Below are 17,267 nucleotides of genomic sequence, written 5' to 3' on the forward strand. Positions count from 1 at the left end.
GCAGCGTGAGTAAAGGAGGCTTTGTTGTGAAATAGGAAGCCAATTCTAGACTTCTAATAACATCCACTGAAGAGTAGGTGAATGGTAGTAGTATAGTCTAGGATCTGACCACGGTCATCTCTCCAGTCCCATGTTAAAACCCACCCTGACCTTTCACCCTGCAGCAACTGACAAATCACATCCGGGACACTCTGCCGGGGCTGCGGGCCAAGCTGCAGAGCCAGCTGCTGTCTATAGAGAAGGAAGTGGAGGAGTACAAGAACTTCAGACCTGACGACCCCTCCCGCAAGACCAAGGCCCTGTTGCAGTGAGTAGGATACACACTTACATACATGCATGCACGCACACACACACGCTCACGCACACACGCACACACACACACACACACACACACACACACACACACACACACACACACACACACACACACACACACACACACACACACACACACACACACACACACACACACACACACACACACACACACACACACGCACACACTTCATTAACTCCCTTTTCCCTGTATCTCACCCAGGATGGTGCAGCAGTTCTCAGTGGACTTTGAGAAGCGTATCGAGGGCTCTGGGGACCAGATCGACACAGCAGAGTTGTCAGGAGGAGCCCGGATCAACCGCATCTTCCACGAGCGCTTCCCCTTTGAGCTGGTCAAGGTGTGTGTACCGTACTGTATGTGTGCGTGTCCCCCTCTTTCCTAACTCTTAGTGTCCATGCAACCCCAGAATGAGACAGACAGTGCCGTGATTTGCCTCCTGCCTCCCTTAGGACCGCAACCCAGAGACTATATGAGGAAAACATTCCTCCCTCCCCAAACCCCCTCCTTCTATCCCTCCCTCCCAGAGCCACTCAATGAATACAAGCGACCTTAGGTTCCTGTTTCTGCTGTGTGTTGGAGGTGTGTGTTCACTATTTAACGGTGTGTTTTCCTTTCTGTGTGTGTACAGATGGAGTTTAACGAGAAGGAGCTTCGCAAGGAGATCAGCTACGCAATCAAGAACATCCATGGCATCAGGCACGTCCCTCATCCCTATCCCTCTCTCCCTCTCTCCCTACCCCTGTCCTCACCCGCCTGGGTCACCCCTCTGGGCCAGACCAACTCTAATCATCCTCACCCATCTAATCATGAAGACCTCTAGAAAAAACCGATTGCAGTCCAGCGCCCCTCATGCTGTTGCATACTGAGGACATCAGAAACAGAGGTGGAGGGATTTGTGATTAGATCCGTGACCGCTGGTTGGGTGGCATCTTTCTCTCACTCTTTGCCCCGTCCGTCTGTATGTATCTTGTATGTATGTCTGTCTGTCTGTGTGGTGAAGCCTCATATGCCCGTCATGTGTAACCTAGCTCACTCCATCCCCGTCCTACGAAGAATTCCTGTCTTTTACCTAGGTCCAAGAGTGATATAAATCAGAATCAGACAGTGATGTCATCACTCTTCAGGAAGTGAACCTGTTGAATGTCCCCCTGTGTTTCTTCCTCAATCTTAACCTAACTCCCATGAGGAGGAAGGCTTCAAGGATAGAAAACGGTTTGAACTGCGTATCAGAACACATATTCCTCCTGACTACCAATAGACCATACATACCTTAACTATGAATAATTATTCTTTCTCTGGTGTAGTTGGTGTAAGATGGTGTAAGATGGTGTAAAGAGAAGCCCAATTGTTTTGCTCTGAACTCCATGAACAAAAAAATCGAATCAAAAACGATTTTATACATGCTTCGTAAACAACTGGTGTAGACTAACAGTGAAATAATTACTTATGGTCCTTTTTCAACAATGCAGGATGCAAAAAACGATTTCTAAATATAATTTACAGTTGAAGTCGGAAGTTTACATACACCTTAGCCAAATACATTTAAACTCAGTTTTTCACAATTCCTGACATTTAATCCTAGTAAAAATTCCCTGCCTTATGTCAGTTAGGATCACCACTTCATTTTAGAATGTGAAATGTCAGAATAATAGTAGAGAGACTGATTTATTTCAGCTTTTATTTCTTTCATCACATTCCCAGTGGGTCAGAAGTTTACATACACTCAATTAGTATTTGGTAGCATTGCCTTTTAATTTAAAAAAAAATCTTGGGTCAAACGTTTCGGGTAGCCTTCTACAAGCTTCCCACAATAAGTTGGGTGAATTTTGGCCCATTCCTCCTGACAGAGCCGGTCTAACTGAGTCAGGTTTGTAGGCCTCCTTGCTCGCAAACGCTTTTTCAGTTCTACCCACAAAATTTCTATAGGATTGAGGTCAGGGCTTTGTGATGGCCACTCCAATACATTGACTTTGTTGTCCTTAGGCCATTTTGCCACAACTTTGGAAGAATGCTTGGTGGTCATTGTCCATTTGAAAGACCCATTTGCGACCAAGCTTTTACTTCTTGACTGATGTACTGAGATGTTGCTTCAATATATCCACATCATTTTCTTTCCTCATGATGTCATCTATTTTGTGAAGTGCACCAGTCCCTCCTGCAACAAAGCAACCCCACAACATGATGCTGCCACCCCCGTGCTTCACGGTTGGGATGGTGTTCTTCGGCTTGCAAGACTCCCTCTTTTTCCTCCAAACATAACAACGGTCAATATGGCCAAACAGTTCTATTTTTGTTTCATCAGACCAGAGGACATTTCTCCAAAAAGTACGGTCTTTGTTCCCATGTGCAGTTGCAAACCATAGTCTGGCTTTTTTATGGCGGTTTTGGAGCAGTGACTTCTTCCTTGCTGAGCAGCCTTTCAGGTTATGTCGATATAGGAATTGTTTTACTATGGATAGAGATACTTTTGTACCGATTTTCTCCAGCATCTTCACAAAGTCCTTGCTGTTGTTCTGGGATTGATTTGTACTTTTCGCACCAAAGTATGTTCATCTCTCGGCTGCGTGGTCCCATGGTGTTTATACTTGCATACTATTGTTTGTACAGATGAACGTGGTACCTTCAGGCACTTGGAAATTGCTCCCACGGATTAACCAGACTTGTGGAGGTCTACATTTTTTTTCTGAGGTCTTGGCTGATTTATTTTGATTTTCCCATGATGTCAAGCAAAGAGGCACTGAGTTTGAAGGTAGGCCTTGCAATAAATCCACAGGTACACCCCCAATTGACTCAAATAATGTCAAATAGCCTATCAGAAGCTTCCAAAGCCATGACATAATTTTCTGGAATTTTCCAAGCTGTTTAAAGGCACAGTCAACTTAGTGTATGTAAACTTCTGACCCACTGGAATTGTGATCCAGTGAATTATAAGTGAAATAATCGGTCTGTAAACAATTGTTGGAAAAAGTACTTGTGTCATGCACAAAGTAGATGTCCTAACCGACTTGCCAAAACTATAGTTTGTTAACAAGACATTTGTGGAGTGGTTGAAAAACGAGTTTTAATGACTCCAACCTAAGTGTATCTAAACGTTCGACTTCAACTGTACATATATTTTAAAATAAAAACCTTTGAATGAGATGGTGTGTCCAAACTTTTGACTGGTACTGTGTATGTATATATATATATATATATATATACAAATATTTGACTTCCTTTCCTTGTTACCTTTCATTTGGGGCCAATGATCTGAAAGAAGCAGTTATTAAATGGAAAATGGCTGCAAACACATGCTTACTATGAGGGTGCCCTCTACCCTATAGGTCAGTGGTTCTGAAGGAGGGGAACTGGTAAAGGAAACCATTTAAGAGAATTGGGACACATTTTGTTGTAGTAGTGTAGGGACTCCAATAGGCATGGTGTCATCCGAGGATTGGATGGCTCATGTACTGTAGCATGTGGGCAAAACTCTTCACATATTATGTAGCAATAATCATATAAGTTGTGTTCTAAGAGCTCAGTTTTTATCTGCACATTTGAGCTAGCAGAATATTTTCCTGAAACCATAATGTGATGATTTAGTTAAGTTTTTAAGTCATGTTTTCTGCTTTCTGTTGACATTCTCTTTCTTTGTCTTACTGTGCATGTTTCTTCTTTATGTTGTGGGAGGGGGTCTTTTCAATTAACACTGTTCTCTCTGCCTGACCTTCCTCCCCTTTTCTCCTTTTTTCAAAATGTCTCTCTTTTTTGGGCCTGTTACTGGGCAGAACTGGCCTCTTCACTCCGGACATGGCTTTTGAGACCATTGTGAAAAGGCAGATCGGCAAGATCAAAGAGCCCTGCCAGAAATGTGTGGACATGGTCATTTCTGAGCTAGTCAATACCGTTAGGCAGTGTACTCAGAAGGTAAACACACACGGTGGGGAGCAACACTATGGTTTCACCTCTCCCTCCAACCAAAACCTGCAGCTATGTCATCCCTGTTACCGTATCACCGTTCCGTTCTCCAGACCCTGTTGTCCCGGGTTGGGACAGTAGGGGGCATACTGGGGTAGCGGGGGTATTGTGAGGGACTGCCTGCCTACCGCTTTGGATGGTGTGGCTGGGTACAGTGACCATGGCCATGTTAAAGAACCATGCTTGGTTTAGAATGGGTCTTGATGCTGCCGGGTTGCTGCTACGTGGCTGTATGTCAAGGGTTTAGACACAGGAGTAAGGATTAAAACATTTCAACAAATATTTTTGTTATGAATATGATCAAATGAACATTAATAATTTAATGAATGGTCAAATTAACACATCTTAAGATGTTACAGTTCTGTTAAGTCACAGGTGACTGAGTTAATTTTAGCAGTGGTGACATCGTTTTTGATGCCCTGACTGCGTCATCAAAGTGTCACTCAGCTGTTGTCCCAGTCAGCCATGTTGGGTGACCTCAGCATCCAGACCTCCTGCTTGTGAGACCGGGTGCTGTGCACCTGCAGCAGACAGGACCCATGACAACGTGAAAGTTTGGCGGCTCATCCAAGGGCCAAGTTCAGCTAAGAGTGCCCTTGAGGACCGCCCTCAGCGGAAGAGGCCCCAGTGGTCTTAGACCACTGTGACAAGGCCCAGTTTGGAACGCAGTCTGACCACAGTGGTTCTGGGACAGTGGAATAACAAACGCTGTGGCCCTGCTCTGAGTGGTCAGCTGGGGGATCGGGGGGTGGAAAGAGGGTTGAGAGGGTGTCAAGGTAGAGGGGAGGAGCAAGGTGCTTTGTCTGAGATGGTGGGTGCACAGCTGCGGTCTCAAATGGCTCATGGCTCAGAGCTGTTGACCAGTGGGGTGGTGCAGGCTGTGATCTCTCTCTCTCTCTCTCTCTCTCTCTCTCTCTGGATGGAGGGACAGACCTCAGCGCTAGCCTGTTTCGAACAGCTTCAAGGGAAACCAAATGTCTCACTTGCCTTTTTTTTACCCTGTGTACGGTTTCCCCACCTCCCCCTGACTTGTCCCTATCCCCTCTATTTCATCTGCCTTTCAGTCTGTCATCCCTCTTTTTCCCACCTTATCTGTTTCTCTCCTTCTCTGTGTGGCCCTCTTGTATTACTCTTTATTGGCATGGGAAACATATGTTAACATTGCCAAAGCAAGGGAAGTAGATCATAAACAAAAGTGAAATAAGCAATACAAAATAACAGTAAGCATAACACTCACAAACGTTCCAAAAGAATAAAAACATTTGAAAATGTAATATTATGAGCAAATAAATAAACATAAATATGGGTTGTATTTACAATGGTGTTTGTTCTTCACTGGTTGGTCTTTCCTTGTGGCAACAGGTCACAAATCAAGCTGCTGTGAGGGCACACTGTGGTATTTCACCCAGTAGATATGGGAGTTTGGGTGAAATACAGTGTGGCATTTCTCTCTTCTGCTTTGACCTGCTCTCTCTCCCTGTGGTTCTCTTCATCTTTTACTCCATTCCTCCATCTCGGTTTCTGTTTCTCTTTGTCTCTTTATCTTGGTTTCTCCCCCTTCTGTTTCTCTATGACTTTACTTCTCTCTCTTCTCTCTCCCGTCACCACCTCCTCTCTACAGGACGGGCCTGTTCACTCCTGACCTGGCCTTTGAGGCCATAGTGAAAAAGCAGATCCAAAAGCTGAAGGAACCCTCACTGAAGTGTATAGATATGGTAGTGAGCGAACTCACCTCAACCATACAAAAGTGTAGTGACAAGGTAACCAATGAACCGGGCCACGTTCGGAGTCTGGCTTGCGTCATTCTTAGAGGTAGGGATAGACCGATGGCTGGACTACAAAAAAAAGGAAGCAAAATATGTGATCCGTTTTAGATCAGCATAGTGGTTAGGGTTGTACATACAGTGCTTTCAGAAAATATTCATACCCTTGATTTATTCCACATTTAGTTCTGTTACAGCCTGAATTCAAAATGAATGACCTAGATTCTGGTTCTCACGCACACACAATACCCCATAATGAGAAAGTGAAAACATGTTTTTCGAAATTTGTGCAAATGATTTGAAAATCAGGTGTAGAAATATCACACCCCCCATCAATACTTTGTAGAAGCACCTTAAACAGCGAATACAGCTGTGCGTCTTTCTGGGTAAGTCTCTAAGAGCTTTCCACACATGGTTTGTGCAACATTTTATCATTATTCTTTTCACAATTCTTCAAGCTCTGTCAAATTGGTTGTTAATCATTGCTTGACAACCATTTTCAGGTTTGCCATAGATTTTCAAGCAGATTTAAGTCAAAAATGTAACTCGGCCACTCAAGAACCTTCAATGTCTTCTTGGTAAGCAACTCCAGTGTAGATTTGGCCTTGTGTGTTAGGTTATTGTCCTGCTGGAAGGCGAATTCATCTCCCAGTGTCTGGTGGAAAGCAGACTGAACCAGGTTTTCCTCTAGGATTTTGCCAGTGCTTAGCTCAATTCTATTTATTTTTTATCCTGAAAAACTCCCCAGTCCTTAACGATTCAAAGCGTACCCATAACATGATGCAGCCACCAAATATGGAGAGTGGTACTCAGTAATGTGTGGTATTGAATTTGCCCCAAACATAACACTTTGTATTCAGGACAAAAAGTTTATTGCTTTGCCACATGTTTTGCAGTATTACTTCAGTTCCTTGTTGCAAACAGGATGCAGGTTTTGGAATATTTGTATTCTGTATAGGCTTACTTCTTTCCACTTTGTCAATTAGGTTAGTATTGTGGAGTAATTACAATGTTGTCGATCCATCTTCAGTTTTCTCCTATCACAACCATTAAACTCCGCAACTCTTTTAAAGTCACCATTGGCCTCATGGTGAAATCCCTGAGTGGTTTCCTTCCTCTCCGGCAACTGAGTTAGGAAGGACGCCTATATCTTTGTAGTGACTGGGCCATACACCATCCAAAGTGTAATTTATAACTTCACCATGCTCAAATAGATATTCAATGTCTGCTTTAAAAAAAAATCCATCTACCAATAGGTTCCATTCTTTGTGGTTGAATCTGTGTTTGAAGTTCACTGCTCAACTGAGGGACCTTACAGATAATTGTGTGGGGTACAGAGATGAGGTCCATGCAACTTATTATGTGTTATGCAGGTGAGTGAGGACCCAAAAGCGGTTTAACAGAAACAGAGTCTTTTAATGTCAAAACACAGGGAAGACATAGATCCTCTTCAGATGTATCGATTGACAAAATAGACAACCCGCAGAGAGGGCGACAAATAAATCATAAAGTCCTCTGATCTTTACAGGAGAGTCCCCTTCTAGCAGTAGAGGAGAATAGCAGGGTTAGCGGCAACAGACTGCTGGTCTCTCCGGGTAGGCGCGGGTTGTAGAGGACAGAGGTACCTGATCACACGTAGCATCTGATGAAGAGGCAGATTACGACAGGACGGGACAAGGGTGAAGCAAATGAGAATCTGACAAAGACAGAAGCAGAAACAGAGAGAGAAATAGAGACCTAATCAGAGGGAAAAAGGGAACAGGTGGGAGAGGGTAAACGAGGTAGTTAGAGGAGATGAGGAACAGCTGGGGGAAGGAAAGGAAGAGAAGGTAACCTAATACGACCAGCAGGGGGAAACGAAGTGAAGAGAAAGAACAGGAACAAGACATAACATGACAATACATGACAGTACCCCCCCACTCACCGAGCGTCTCCTGGCGCACTCGAGGAGGAAACCTGGCGGCAACGGAGGAAATCATCGATCAGCGAACGGTCCAGCACGTCCCGAGATGGAACCCAACTCCTTTCCTCAGGACCGTACCCCTCCCAATCCACTAGGTACTGATGACCACGGCCCCGAGGACGCATGTCCAAAATCTTACGGACCCTGTAGATAGGTGCGCCCTCGACAAGGATGGGGGAGGGGAGGGAAGACGAACGGGGGCGCGAAGAAAGGGCTTAACACAGGAGACATGGAAGACCGGGTGGACGCGACGAAGATGTCGCGGAAGAAGAAGTCGCACTGCGACAGGATTAATGACCTAAGAAATACAGAACAGACCAATGAACCGCGGGGTCAACTTGCGAGAAGCTGTCTTAAGGGGAAGGTTTTGAGTGGAGAGCCATACTCTCTGACCGCAACAATATCTAGGACTCTTAGTCCTACGCTTATTAGCGGCTCTCACAGTCTGCGCCCTATAACGGCAAAGTGCAGACCTGACCCTCTTCCAGGTGCGCTCACAACGTTGGACAAAAGCCTGAGCGGAGGGGACGCTGGACTCGGCGAGCTGAGACGAGAACAGAGGAGGCTGGTACCCGAGGCTACTCTGAAAAGGAGATAGCCCGGTCGCAGACGAAGGAAGCGAGTTGTGAGCATATTCTGCCCAGGGGAGCTGTTCTGCCCAAGACGCAGGGTTACGAAAAGAAAGACTGCGTAAGATGCGACCAATAGTCTGATTGGCCCGTTCTGCTTGACCGTTAGACTGGGGGTGAAAGCCGGAAGAGAGACTGACGGAAGCCCCAATCAAACGGCAAAACTCCCTCAAAAATTGAGACGTGAATTGCGGACCCCTGTCCGAAACGACCGCGTCTGACGGAAGGCCATGAATTCTGAAAACATTCTCAATGATGATTTGTGCCGTCTCTTTAGCAGAAGGAAGCTTAGCGAGGGGAATAAAATGAGCCGCCTTAGAGAACCTATCGACAACCGTTAGAATAACAGTCTTCCCCGCTGACGAAGGCAGTCCGGTAATAAAGTCTAAGGCGATGTGAGACCACGGTCGAGAGGGAATGAAGCGGTCTGAGACGGCCGGCAGGAGGAGAGTTACCGGACTTAGTCTGCGCGCAGTCCGAACAAGCAGCCACGAAACGACGCGTGTCACGCTCCTGAGTGGGCCACCAAAAACGCTGGCGAATAGAAGCAAGCGTACCCCGAACGCCGGGGTGGCCGGCTAACTTGGCAGAGTGAGCCCACTGAAGAACGGCCAGACGAGTAGGAACGGGAACGAAAGAAGGTTCCTAGGACAAGCGCGCGGCGACGGAGTGTGAGTGAGTGCTTGCTTTACCTGCCTCTCAATTCCCCAGACAGTCAACCCGACAACACGCCCCTCAGGGAGAATCCCCTCGGGGTCGGTGGAGGCTACTGAAGAACTGAAGAGACGGGATAAAGCATCAGGCTTGGTGTTCTTAGAGCCCGGACGATAAGAAATTACGAACTCGAAACGAGCGAAAAACAGCGCCCAACGAGCCTGACGCGCATTAAGTCGTTTGGCAGAACGGATGTACTCAAGGTTCCTATGGTCAGTCCAAACGACAAAAGGAACGGTCGCCCCCTCCAACCACTGTCGCCATTCGCCTAGGGCTAAGCGGATGGCGAGCAGTTCGCGGTTTCCCACATCATAGTTACGTTCCGACGGCGACAGGCGATGAGAAAAATACGCGCAAGGGTGGACCTTGTCGTCAGAACGGGAGCGCTGGGAAAGAATGGCTCCCACGCCCACCTCTGACGCGTCAACCTCGACAATGAACTGTCTAGAGACGTCAGGTGTAACAAGGATAGGTGCGGATGTAAAACGCTTCTTGAGGAGATCAAAAGCTCCCTGGGCAGAAACGGACCACTTAAAGCACGTCTTGACAGAAGTAAGGGCTGTGAGAGGAGCTGCCACCTGACCGAAATTACGGATGAAACGACGATAGAAATTCGCGAAGCCGAGAAAGCGCTGCAGCTCGACGTGTGACTTAGGGACGGGCCAATCGATGACAGCTTGGACCTTAGCGGGATCCATCTTAATGCCTTCAATGGAAATAACAGAACCGAGAAATGTGACGGAGGAGGCATGAAAAGAGCACTTCTCAGCCTTCACATAAAGACAATTCTCTAAAAGGCGCTGGAGGACACGTCGAACGTGCTGAACATGAATCTGGAGTGACGGTGAAAAAAATCAGGATATCGTCAAGGTAAACGAAAACAAAGATGTTCAGCATGTCTCTCAGGACATCATTCACTAATGCCTGAAAGACAGCTGGAGCGTTAGCGAGGCCGAACGGCAGAACCCGGTATTCAAAGTGCCCTAACGGAGTGTTAAACGCCGTTTTCCACTCGTCCCCCTCCCTGATGCGCACGAGATGGTAAGCGTTACGAAGGTCCAACTTAGTGAAAAACCTGGCTCCCTGCAGGATCTCGAAGGCTGAAGACATAAGGGGAAGCGGATAACGATTCTTAACCGTTATGTCATTCAGCCCTCGATAATCTATGCAGGGGCGCAGGGACCCGTCCTTCTTCTTAACAAAAAAAACCCCCGCTCCGGCGGGAGAGGAGGAGGGAACTATGGTACCGGCGTCGAGAGCTACAGACAAATAATCCTCGAGAGCCTTACGTTCGGGAGCCGACAGAGAGTATAGTCTACCCCGGGGGGGAGTGGTTCCCGGAAGGAGATCAATACTACAATCATACGACCGGTGCGGAGGAAGAGAGGTGGCCCTGGACCGACTGAACACCGTGCGCAGATCGTGATATTTCTCCGGCACCCCCGTCAAATCACCAGGCTCCTCCTGTGAAAAAGAGACAGAGGAAACAGGAGGGATAGCAGACATTAAAGACTTCACATGACAAGAGACGTTCCAGGAGAGGATAGAATTACTAGACCAATTAATAGAAGGATTATGACACACTAGCCAGGGATGGCCCAAAACAACAGGTGTAAAAGGTGAACGAAAAATTAAAAAAGAAATGGTTTCGCTATGATTACCAGAGACAGTGAGGGTTAAAGGTAGCGTTTCACGCTGAATCCTGGGGAGAGGACTACCATCCAAAGCGAACAAGGCCGTGGGCTCCCCTAACCGTCTGAGAGGAATGTCATGTTCCCGAGCCCAGGCTTCGTCCATAAAACAGCCCTCCGCCCCAGAGTCTATCAAGGCACTGCAAGAAGCTGCCGAACCGGACCAGCGTAGATGGACCGACAAGGTAGTACAGGATCTTGAAGGAGAGACCTGAGTAGTAGCGCTCACCAGTAGCCCTCCGCTTACTGATGAGCTCTGGCTTTTACTGGACATGAAGTGACAAAATGACCAGCGGAACCGCAATAGAGACAGAGGCGGTTGGTGATTCTCCGTTCCCTCTCCTTAGTCGAGATGCGAATACCCCCCAGCTGCATAGGCTCAGCACCCGAGCCAGTGGAGGAAGATGGTAGTGATGCGGAGAGGGGGGCAACGGATAACGCGAGCTCCCTTCCACGAGCTCGGTGACGAAGATCCACCCGTCGTTCTATGCGAATAGCGAGTCCAATCAAGGAATCCACGCTGGAAGGAACCTCCCGGGAGAGAATCTCATCCTTTACCTCCGCACGGAGACCCTCCAGAAAACGAGCGAGCAAAGCCGGCTCGTTCCAGTCACTGGAGGCAGCAAGAGTGCGAAACTCTATAGAGTAATCTGTTATGGATCGATTACCTTGACATAGGGAAGACAGGACCCTGGAAGCTTCTTCCCCAAAAACAGAACGATCAAAAACCCGTATCATCTCCTCCTTAAAGTCCTGATACTGGTTAGTACACTCAGCCCTCGCCTCCCAGATTGCCGTGCCCCACTCACGAGCCCGTCCAGTAAGGAGAGATATGACGTAGGCGATACGAGCTGTGCCCCTGGAGTAAGTGTTGGGCTGGAGAGAAAACACAATATCACACTGGGTGAGGAACGAGCGGCATTCAGTGGGCTCCCCAGAGTAACACGGCGGGTTATTAATTCTGGGCTCCGGAGATTCGGAAGCCCTGGAAGTGGCCGGTGGATCGAGGCGGAGATGGTGAATCTGTTTCGAGAGGTCGGAGACTTGGGCGGCCAGGGTCTCAACGGCATGTCGAGCAGCAGACAATTCCTGCTCGTGTCTGCCTAGCATCGCTCCCTGGATCTCGACGGCTGAGTGGAGAGGATCCGAAGTCGCTGGGTCCATTCTTGGTCAGATTCTTCTGTTATGCAGGTGAGTGAGGACCCAAAAGCGGTTTAACAGAAACAGAGTCTTTTTTAATGTCAAAACACAGGGAAGACATAGATCCTCTTCAGATGTATCAATTGACAAAATAGACAACCCGCAGAGAGGGCGACAAATAAATCATAAAGTCCTCTGATCTTTACAGGAGAGTCCCCTTCTAGCAGCAGAGGAGAATAGCAGGGTTAGCGGCAACAGACTGCTGGTCTCTCCGGGTAGGCGCGGGTTGTAGAGGACAGAGGTACCTGATCACACGTAGCATCTGATGAAGAGGCAGATTACGACAGGACAGGACAAGGGTGAAGCAAACGAGAATCTGACAAAGACAGAAGCAGAAACAGAGAGAGAAATAGAGACCTAATCAGAGGGAAAAAGGGAACAGGTGGGAGAGGGTAAACGAGGTAGTTAGAGGAGATGAGGAACAGCTGGGGGAAGGAAAGGAAAAGAAGGTAACCTAATACGACCAGCAGGGGGAAACGAAGTGAAGAGAAAGAACAGGAACAAGACATAACATGACAATACATGACATTATGTGACTTGTTAAGCAAATGTATACTCCTAAAGGCTTGCCATAACAAAGGGGTTGAATACTTATTGACTAAAGACATTTCAGATTTTCATTTTTGAATTTGTAAAAAGTGGTGTATTGTGTGTAGACCAGTGACAAACAAATCTCAATTTAATAAATGTTTTATTCAGGTTGTGACACAACAAAATGTGGGAAAAGTCAAGGGGTGTGAATACTTTCTGAAGGCCCTGTATATGCTTTCCGTTTGTTCGATAAGAAGCAACTTAACTAAAATAGCCAATTTATAAATTCTATGATAACCAATTGATAGTTCTTTGAAGTTGTTACTGCTTTTAAGTACAGATGCAGAACGATACAGACTAAACGTGCATACAGCCATGGCCTATGTGTCCGATTGCATTTCTTTAGTTTCACATATACATATGTTCTCCTTATAGAATGCACAGGAAGCCACACAGCTAGGATATCCTTTCATAGTGTGTCTTTGTCAGTCTCTCCGCTCATACTCTGTAATTCCACAGTTTTCTCCTCTGTGAATTTTGATCCACCTCTCCTCCTCTCCGTGGGGTGTTGTACTGTACCGTGTGAGTTGTTGTGGTGTGATATTAGTGTCTGAAGGTTATCTGCAAATTGGGCTACCCCCCTTATATTGGTTTCCAGAAGCCGAAGAACAAGTCTAGGTGTTGGTTCCAAGCCAGCTCCATCGCAGACTTCTTCTTTTCTTCTTGAAACATGCCATTCCATTTATGCAATGATGGTATCATAAAAATGTTGACTCGGAAGACAGACATTGCAGACATTTATTCACGCGGAATCAACTCCCGTAAATATACAGTAACAATATACAGCGATATTCATGTACTGTATAGTCACTTTGTTAACCTGGCAAATGCCAAAGGTAGATTGTGGTCACTTGCTGTCGTGACACAAGTCTCATATATGCATGAGGAGTAACACGTGAAAGGATTCAAATATTTATTGTCATGGTAAGCTAGATATATTGTTTATTTTCAATAGGGGACACCTAACCATGCACACGGTTGTTGATGACATGTCTGCTTCTCTATACGTGTGAGCATCCTGTCACACTTCACTCTCTGTGTTCTGTGTCCGCTCAGGAATATGTTATGTAGTCAGGACAATATTGGTGCACAACATGAATCTCTGTCATATTAATAGTATGAATATAGTAGGACTGAGACTGTGGATGAATCTTTGCTGTCTTCAGACGTGGTATCTAACACATTTGTCCAGCAGACTATCGGTCTATCCTTACTGTAGTCTTACTATGATATTCAACTCCCATGTTGATTCTATTCAAACATTCGTTGTCATTCTGTTTTGTTTTCCGATTGGCCAAAATAGACAGTTGAACTAATTGTCCCAAGATTCCATCGTAACCAGCATGCAACAGTGTTTTATCCTCAGTTAGCCATATCTTTGTGACCTCCTCTTACTCTCTGATTCTGTCATCTGATTGAGTTCCTCTAGTTGATTCTACTCACGTCCATCCCTGTGTCTGTCAGTTTGATTTGATTTGGTGACTGCTGTTGCAGGTCTGAAGGTTGTGTCTCAACAACTCAACTAACTGATCCACAGTATCACCCTCTTGCTCTCTGTCTCTGTCTCTCTCTCTGTCTCTCTCTCTCTGTCTCTCTCTCTCTGTTTCTCTCTCTGTTTCTCTCTCTGTTTCTCTCTCTCTCTGTCTCTGTCTCTCTCTCTGTCTCTGTTTCTCTCTCTCTCTCGCTCTCTGTCTCTGTCTGTCTCTCTCTCTGTTTCTCTCTCTCGCTCTCCCTCTGTCTCTCTGTCTCTGTCTGTCTCTGTCTCTCTCTCTCTCTCTCTCTCTCTCTCTGTCTCTGTCTCTGTCTGTTTCTCTCTCTCTCGCTCTCTGTCTCTGTCTCCTCTCTCTGTCTGTCTCTGTCTCTCTCTCTCTCTCTCTCTCTCTCTCTGTCTCTGTCTCTGTCTGTTTCTCTCTCTCTCGCTCTCTGTCTCTGTCTCCTCTCTCTGTCTCTGTCTCTGTCTCTCTCTCTCTCTTTGTCTGTCTCTCTCTGTTTCTCTCTCTCTCTCTCCGTCTCTCTCCGTCTCTCTCTCTCTCTCTCTCTCTCTCTCTGTCTCTCTCCATTTCTCTCTCTCTCTCTTTCTTGTCTTCTACATCTTGTTGCATCTAACCTCTCACTGTCTTGCTTATTCATCAAGAAAAACGTGTACAAAAAAAAGAGTCCTCTTGTGGATATTTTGAATAAAGGAAATGGGGGATACCTAGTCAGTTGTTCAACTGAATGCCTTCAACTGAAATGTGTCTTCATGTATCCCTCTGAATCACTGTAAAACAGTCTGCAAATAAAATATTAATAATCAAATGCCATTTAGCAGACACTTTTATTCAAAGCGACTTACAGTGATGCGTGCACACCTTTGTTTTACGCATGGGTGGTGCCAGGAATCAATCCCATTATTTTGGCAAGGTAGGCACCATGCTCTACCAACTGAGCTACCGAGGAGCACCAAAATCCACAAGAGGTCTTACCATCCTTCTCCCCTCTCTGTCTCCTCTTCCTCCTCCCTGCTTCCTGTGTGTGTGTGTTTGTGTGTGTGTAAGCACGTTTCTGCATGCTGCCCATACCCTGTTTATATGAGTTATAATATATCAATGTACTTGTCACTGCGGGTGTTCAAGCCCCGATGCATTTCTGTGTCAAACACAGTACATTCCTAACTTGTTGTGAGACAGTGCTGCGACTATGTTGTGAACTTGAAAGTTGCAATGCTTCTTTACAATGACGCATTAGATAATTGGTCTTAATTAAAAAAGTCATTGGTTAATTGGTCTAAAATTTTTAAAAAGGGGTTCCTTCTCTTGACCATTGACCCCCGATCTCATGATAAACCACTAATATCAGTCTTAATTTGATTTGTCAATTTAATGTCTAGTAATTCAGCTGGTATTAGTTATATTCCCGATATGGCATTATAGCACAGCATGTGCTATAGCCATGTGTTGGTGTCATCATAGCCAAAGAGACAGTAAAATATTGGTCACCAGGAAGACCGTACAGAATTGAAGACATTAATGCTGTCATCTAATAGGCTTCAATGACATGGCTATCTGTCTAATACGCCCTACAGACCTCAATGTCTCCTACTGTGTATTTGGGCCTGTGCCAGGAAGTGAGAAATCAAATGATTGAGACAAGGAGCTCAGTGTGATCCCGTAACCTTGAATAGCCATGGTAAAGGATGCCTTGTAACTTATGTCAGATGTCAGCATATTTTCTCTCACTGTGATTTTATCTTGGCTTTCCTCCCAACCAGCCGCCTCTGTGATTGTGCTGTGTGTCTGTTGTGTTGGAAGCACACCAATGTCTGTATTGATGTGTTTACAATGAATAGATGGAAAAAGGTTATAATGTACCAGGAAAATTACTACTTGTAATTTTAAATTATTACTTGTTATTGGGGATTATAAACTGGGTGGTTTGAGCCCTGAATGCTGATTGGCTGACAGCCGTGGTATATCAGACCGTATACCACGGGTATGACAAAACACTTATTTTTACTGCTCTATTTATGTTGCTAAACAGTTTATAATAGTAATAAGGCACCTCGGGGTTTGTGATATATAGCCAATATACCACAGCTCTCTGGCCTTGTTGCTTAAGTAGACTATTGGTTGGGCAAAATACTAGTTAGTGTGTTATGACAGTATTACAGACTTTGCACTATTCATTTACTTTCTTTACATTTATTAACCCCTTGTGGAAAGATATACACACTAATAACAGCCAACATTAACACTGATTAATGTAAATTGTTGAACCTTTTGTGACTAGGGCAGAGTCTGTGATGTGCTCTTGTGAGGTGTGTGTACTGCATTTGATAAGTGTGTCTGTGTGTGTGTGTCTGTCTGTCTATGTCTGTGTGTTTCTGTGCCATTAGTGCAGTGTGCTTCAGTGAGTGTGGGTGTTTGGGTGTGTTGACTGAGTTGGCTGTGCTTTGTGTCTGGCCTGTATCTGAGCTGAGCCTCCCTACCCACACTGTGTGCCCTGTGCTGTCCTGTACCCACAGCTGGCTCAGTACCCCATGCTGAGGGAGGAGATGGAGAAGATTGTCACCCAGCATATCCGAGACCGCGAGAGCCGCACCAAGGACCAGGTCACACACACACACACACACACACACACACACACACACACACACACACACACACACACACACACACACACACACACACACACACACACACACACACACACACACACACACACACACTATATTCCCAATCCAAAGTCTCATGTTTAATAACTCTATATAATGTGTACATGTCCCACCATCCAGGTGATGCTGCTGATTGACATTGAGCTGGCCTACATGAACACCAACCATGAGGACTTCATTGGCTTTGCAAAGTGAGTGTCACCCTCTTGACCTCTGTTCTGATACAGTGGATTAGAACAAACATCCCAATATAGACACAGTACAGTCTG

General features: G+C 45.9%; 1 protein-coding gene across 9 annotated transcripts in view; it reads left to right on the plus strand.

Moving 5' to 3' along the window:
* The window catches only part of dnm1a (dynamin 1a), an 82,805-nt gene that overhangs the window by 23,940 nt on the left and 41,598 nt on the right, over positions 1 to 17,267 (plus strand). For all 9 annotated transcript variants that reach the window (XM_065017471.1, XM_065017473.1, XM_065017474.1 and 6 more), the window contains exons 7-12: positions 165 to 307; positions 539 to 674; positions 966 to 1,033; positions 4,105 to 4,243; positions 16,849 to 16,935; positions 17,119 to 17,189. In XM_065017471.1, the coding sequence (XP_064873543.1) occupies positions 165 to 307; positions 539 to 674; positions 966 to 1,033; positions 4,105 to 4,243; positions 16,849 to 16,935; positions 17,119 to 17,189 (644 nt within the window). The remainder of the gene's footprint in view (positions 1 to 164; positions 308 to 538; positions 675 to 965; positions 1,034 to 4,104; positions 4,244 to 16,848; positions 16,936 to 17,118; positions 17,190 to 17,267) is intronic.

Source organism: Oncorhynchus nerka, linkage group LG4, assembly GCF_034236695.1.
Source record: "Oncorhynchus nerka isolate Pitt River linkage group LG4, Oner_Uvic_2.0, whole genome shotgun sequence".
NCBI classification, from domain to species: Eukaryota; Metazoa; Chordata; class Actinopteri; order Salmoniformes; family Salmonidae; genus Oncorhynchus; species Oncorhynchus nerka.